General features: G+C 37.1%; 1 protein-coding gene across 1 annotated transcript; it reads left to right on the top strand.

Moving 5' to 3' along the window:
• Window positions 1-3,335: 3,335 nt before the first annotated feature.
• Window positions 3,336-3,785, top strand: LOC115688981 (uncharacterized). Its single transcript, XM_030614948.1, has one exon. The coding sequence runs from the start codon at window positions 3,336-3,338 to the stop codon at window positions 3,783-3,785; it is 450 nt and encodes a 149-aa protein (XP_030470808.1).
• Window positions 3,786-6,696: the final 2,911 nt, after the last annotated feature.

Here is a 6,696-nt window from a genome sequence, read left to right as displayed (position 1 = left end):
TTATACATTTAGTCATTACTATATATGTGCGTAACGTATGTCATATGGCTAAACTATATAAAAATACATTCATTCGGTTTTGTTTTTCATTTACTTGAATAAAGCATTTTCAAGCTCAAGCTTGACACGATTAAGTACTCGTTCAATTCGAATTTGATATAAGAGTCGAGCAAAGTTTAAGTTCTGAGTCAAGTATGAGTAATATGTCAGTCGAACTCAAGTAGCTCCTGAATAAGCTGACTCCCATGCACGTTTAGTACCAACGGAGGAAAATGAGTTCTATCGACCTCCACGATACAAATACCATGAACTTAAATTTATCCATTCATAACATTACCAGAGAAAAGTGTCAAAAAAGTCTTAAACCTTTTGCATTTGTGCCAATTGAGTCCTAAATCTTTTTTTGATGCCAATTCAGTCCTAAACCTTTTTTTGGTGCCAATTTAGTCCCAAACCTTTTGCATTTGTGTCAATTCAGTCCTAAACCTTTTTCATTGGTGCCAATTCAGTCCTAAACCTTTTGCATTGGTGCCAATTCAGTCCTTCCGGCTAATAGCTATTCACGTGTCGAAGGACCGAATTGGCACAAATGCAAAAGGTTTATGACTGAATTGACACCAATGTAAAAGGTTTAGGACTGAATTGGCACAAATACAAAAGGTTTAGGACTAAATTTGCACAAAAAAAAAGGTTTAGAACTCAATTGGCACCAATGTAAAAGGTTTAGGACTGAATTGGCACACAAAAAAAAGATTTAGGACTAAATTGGCACAAATGCAAAAGGTTTAGGACTTTTTTGATACTTTTCCCAACATTACCATGAAGAGTTGTAACATTTTACTAATGTGTATCGGTTTGGTTCAATTCAGTTTACAGTCTTTTTGTTATTTTTAAACCAAATCTAAACTGACAAACGAAAAATTCGCTCCTCCTTTGAATGATACAAGGAACCCTTTTTTCTTTTTCAATTACAAGATCACATTATTTATTTTTCAGGCACGCATAAAAGAAGCTGTAAAAATAACCACAGCGCAATAAAGCAGGTGTTGTACACCAGACGAAAGCACCTGCATTCGTTAGGTCGAGGGCCTGAGCTTCTTTAAGTCTAAGAAAGTTAGGTTGTATTGAAGGAAGCGATTGATGATCGTTGAAACATGCATGAGAAAATGAAGGTCCAACGAACCTAAAACGAGCAATCATCGGCAGATTCTAGGGTTTGCTAGTTAGGCATGCTACGAGAGTTGGGAGGGGGTGAGGCGGTTTAGGTTTTCCCTAATTTAAGAGAAATTCTTTCTCAGCTAGTTCTACTACATTTTATCTAATTAATTTTTATAGTGGTATGAACATCTTTGACGTGGAAAGAGAACCATGGAGTCAATCGCAATAGCGAAATAAACGGAGAAATATGCGAAAAATAGAGGGAACAACGCATCAGGATTTTCGTGGTTTCCTTCGAGTGTTCGGAACCTACCCACGGGAGAGCAATGACAATAAATCTACTATGAACAACGGAGATACAAGCTTAGATCGAAAGCTCTCTCACGCTCAAGCCCTAGATGACACCCACTCAATACTTACATAGTGTTTCACTCAATCTTTCAAGTGTTTTCCAAAAAGTAAATTCTCAGAGAGACTTTAGAAACACCCTCAAGAGACTCTAATGTGTAATCTCTCTATGCATACTCAAAAAAGGTAGAAGTTAGGTTTAAATCGAGATGTCAGCCTTGCATTCGGGATGGGCCAGGCGCTTGCCACATGACCAATATGAAACTGGATTATCCATTTACTACTTAATAGTATATTTATGATTGACTAATAACATTTATATAATATGAGATACATTATAAACATTATATTGCTATATCATCACTAGTGATATATATCTTAATTATCATTCATTTACGATATCACTGACAGTATGTAATGTTATACTTAAATTAGTTATGTCAAGTGTTTTTATAGTTGATATTCTCCAACTACATGTAGAATAACAAGGAGAAAAGAGAGGAGGGCACCATTGCGAATACTTTATGACTTTTATGCTTAATAAACACATAAAATAAATACCTATTACAACTATGACTATAATACGATTATTAACTTGAGAGTTACTACTGTAAGCAAATATGGTCATCCTAATAGGCCGAGAGCATAATAGCCGGTAGTGCAACAAAAGATGTTATTATTGTTCGTTTGAGGTGATTTTCTACCCTTTACTAAGTTCATAATTAATTTTTACCTTTAATGTTGAAGGCTTCACTTAGCACTTCAAATCGTAACTAATATGTAACTATTAATATCTAAGATCATTTAAATTAATGTGAACTTAATTGTTACCTTTCCCAAATCTAAAAAGTATTTTAGATTTGTCAAGATATTTAAAAAGTGGAACCTAAAGAAAACTTGAGGCGCTGACAAAAACCTACAAATCCATAAATTGGAAAAAAAGAAGAAGGGAATGGTCAAAATGACCACAAAAACCTCGAATGCAAAATATCTATCAGAGAATGCGAAATTAAATCCAAGAAGACAAGTCGAAGCTTTAGCTACATTTGACCTGTAAAACCTAACGTATTTCACATGAATTTCCCAGATCGCGATAGGACAAAGTCAATCGGACCCCCATTTCGGTGAACAGTCTCACTTGCGTGTCGTCCCAGGATTGTGGGAATCAACAGAAAATGAAAGGTCATGTCCACATTTTCAAACAATTACTAAGACAATATGACGACATTAAGGTGTGAAACCCACTCGAAGGAAAATTCATTTACTCCATGATTAGCCGCAATTCTCATGATATTCTTGACCCAAGATTCACGCGTAGATTGATACTTCTCAAATGCGTGTTGACACTCGCTCTTATGTCATCAGATACAAGTTAACAACCAGACAATTATGATCTTATAAACTATAGTTTATTAGTGGGGTTATTAATATTTTAATTATCGAATTTAGTAATGGAAGAAAAAGAGAGAAGCTTCACGAATTCGGAACCTCACCGGCCAAGAACGAATATAACTTCCTCAATATTCGAAGCCGAAACCCCTTTTTTTCCGACTTTTCAACTGCAGAGACGTCGCAGCAATTGACGCGATTTTGTGGACCTGGATTAAGGAAATTCTTTATTGGCAAAGTTGACAATTACATGTCATGCATGAGGTAGTGTGAACCGAAACAAGGACTCGTTCGAAGGAGACTTCGAATGGGATCGAACACATGTATGTTTAGGCTGAGGACAAGTATAAAAAGGGTGTCGAGTTTGGGTCTTTTGGCTCATCCCACATCCAAACACTTGGCGTAATAGCAAAATCACATTGCATTCGGTGGGAAAGAAGATGTCTTCCAAGCACTTGTTGCTCTTGATCCTCAGCTTGGTGGCTCTCGCAGCCCCGGCCCTAGCTGAGTACGCCATGCCGCCCGAGCACGGCAAGCACAAGCCTCACCACCATGGGGCCATGCCGCCCGCTTGGGCGCCACACCACGGGCACAAGCCCCACCACCATGGGGCTATGCCACCTGCTTGGGCACCACACCACGGGCACATGCCGCACCACAAGCCTGGCGCCCCAGGGCCGATGCCCGAGCTTTTGGAGAAGCCGTTCCCAGGCCACCACCACCACCACCCGCCTGCCCACGCCCCCTTCCCGCATCACGGTCACCACCCAGCTCACGCACCGTTCCCGCACCACGGCCACCACCATGGAGCGCACCCGCCAATGGAGAGCGGCAAGGCCCCTCACAAGCCGCACATGCCACATGCACCAGCCCCCGGTCATCCCTACTGAGTTTTTGAACGTTTGATGGCTCATGGATATGCATGTTTTCCGTTAGAATAAGAGCCTATTAGATGTTCTTGTGATTCATCCATGTATTACTTGACTAAATGGCATGGCTTCTTACCGGCCATTACCATATTCTAGATTATACAGAGCTTGTGTAGCTCGTATTATATCCTGTTTCTTGATTACTATCATAGTTATGCACTGCTTTTTTAATCTTTGTGTTTGATTGAGCTCATCTATGCATTCATATCATGCCCTCTCACAGTCACATTTACATTTTCGTGTGTGATCCTTCCTTTAGTAGTTTACCCTTCATTTTTCCCAATGAAAGAATACGCATGATGAAGAAGGCCGTAGCAGTAGCTCGAGTTCTCACAATGGATAAGTGTGCACAAGTGAAATGGTATATACTGTTGGTATTGCGGTTCTGAATGTCATGCGTTATCTTGAAGTGAAAAGTTCAAAACGTGGGTGATAGAGATATAAGATCATTGGACGCAATGAACTGCAAATACTTTAAGAAAAATGTATCAAGTCGGTCATGTATTTCGAACATGATATATTTGAACTAATCTATATATAGTCCAGATAAAACCATCAAATTAGGGTTTATATAGTGTTTATATAGTCCAGATAAAACCATTTTCTCTTGATTTGCTTTTTGAATTTAGGATTTGATTTTTAATCTCGTCTTTTCCTAAAGCCAGTGATGGAGCAAAACGAATTTGTGAGTGGGTGCAATAAATTAAAGAGCAAGTGTAGTAAATGAAAACTTTTATTTTTTTCACTACGCAAAACGAGTAAAATCATTTCAAGAAAATGTAAGATTACAAGCACAACCACCGGAGCCTCAAAATAAATGATCAAAACATGATAACATGAAGTAAAGAATCAAACAATATAATATTGTCGGTTCTAACAATCCTCAAAATGACCAAATTGGGCGTTCGTTTCCTCCTTTTTCTTTTATAATTTTATCTATTTTTTTTAAGATTTGAGATGGATTAATGGAGCATTAACTTTGGGCCTCTTTATTAATGTTAAAATAGTGCCCTTGCTCGGGTAGGGTGGGCCCGAAAAACCTCGGTTCATACGATTGAGAACCCGGTGACCAAGTTTTTCTTATACTACCTGAATAGTGGATGTCTCTTTATGAAAAAAAAATCAAGTTTTCGTTTCTAAATAACGGAAAATAATTTTTATTTCATTTTCAGATTTTAGCCAAACATTAGTTCCTAGAAATGACTTCTTGGAAAATTTTTTCCACAAATATCAAATTTTCCATGAAATAAATGGAACCTTAGAGGATAAATTGATATATTTAGTTTACCCATTTAAATGGATGACACATCAATCCACATGAAAAAAAGTGCTGAGATGAGTTTTTCTTTTTTTATCCTTTTCTTTTCTTTGCTTTTGCCCTTTTCCCTTCACCTTCCTTCCCTCCTTTAGGTCGCATTTGATGACCAAGATAAATGCCAGACCTGTCCTGTGTTTGGTTGATGTACAAGACATGATATAGCCTAGATAAAAGAGAGATATAACCCGGATAAAAATATCCAATACAGGAAGTGCGATACATATGGATAGGATTTCTTATATCCATGGTATAAAAAGACTATTTCCTAAAAAACCCTTCCCTCTCTTTCTCCGTCTCCTTAGTAACTCTGATTCACGTGGAAATTTCATGACTCCTTCGTAACTCTTTGGTTTACGTTGAAGATTCACCAAAGCTGTGAGAGAGTCGAGGCTTCCCTTCTCCTTCTTAGCTTTCTAGTTGAAGTCAAAATTTCACAAAAATTGTGAGAGAGTCGAAGCACTATGCTTTTGGAATCGGGAAGGTGAATGATCATATTTTCTCTCTCTTACAAAATTTGGCATTCTTTAGCTAATCTATATCGTTGATGTCCTTGTAGCTCGTTTACAGTTCTTGTGGTAGTCGATTTTGTGGCTATGGATGCTCTAATGAGCTACTTTGCTATTTAAGGTTTAGCCCTTTAAATTGTTGATCGACAGTGTATAACTTAGTTGTTAGTGGGAGTTTGTTTTCTTTGGGTTGAGAGAGGTGAACGAGAGTCCGTAATAATCATGGATTGATAGTGTTTGTGCATTTCTGGGTTCTTTAGTAGTGAATCGTAAGAGATTTTTAAAATTTTCTTTTATGAATTTTCGGGTTGTTTAGTAGTGAATCGTGAGAAAGAGTCGACAATACTTTCCATTTGTTCATTTCCGATAATAATCATGAACTGATTTAGTCAGAATCTGTGAGATTCTTCTCATTTTCAAATCTAGGCCTGCATTATTCTCCGTTGGTTTGAAAAAGTTATATTGTGGGTTTTGGATGATTTTGCTATTATCTTGCACGTGTCTAATGTTTCTGTTTTTATTTTTCTCATTTGATAGGGATCACGATAATAGCGAAGAATAAGTGGCAATATTCCTACACATACTTGCCCATCATGTGAAAAATTCGTATCATCAAGTTCAGATTTATGATGTGTGAGGAGACAATAAGTAGGTACTATAACTTAGTTTTTAAGCGCGGTGATAAGAATGTATAGTGTTCTTCTTATCTCTCCTGGACTAATTCTTCAGGATTGTACCAACGAGAAATGAAAATGGTATATGGTATGTTTGTTGTACAGTTAGATGGATTCGTTTGATACTTAAAAAAGAAAGTTATTGCATTAATTTCATGTAACTAGTTCCGATAACAAATTTTTAGATAAGATGTATGTAAATTTTCTAAAGTAGTTGGATTTCGAAGGTTTTTTTTCCTTTCTCTTTATGGATCAAGGAGATAATGATGATAATAATGGTACTTTTTCATGGGCAGTGCATAATAGCATAATTGTCATTTATAGTGATATGCAGTTTATACCAAACAATGGACATGATAAGATATAAAAATATC

Source organism: Syzygium oleosum, unplaced genomic scaffold, assembly GCF_021117445.2.
Source record: "Syzygium oleosum isolate NSW1041296 unplaced genomic scaffold, Sole_v2.1 Sole_v2.01, whole genome shotgun sequence".
In the NCBI taxonomy this organism is placed as follows: Eukaryota; Viridiplantae; Streptophyta; class Magnoliopsida; order Myrtales; family Myrtaceae; genus Syzygium; species Syzygium oleosum.
Note: the sequence above shows the minus strand (reverse complement) of the source record. Positions and strands in the feature narration are given on the sequence as shown.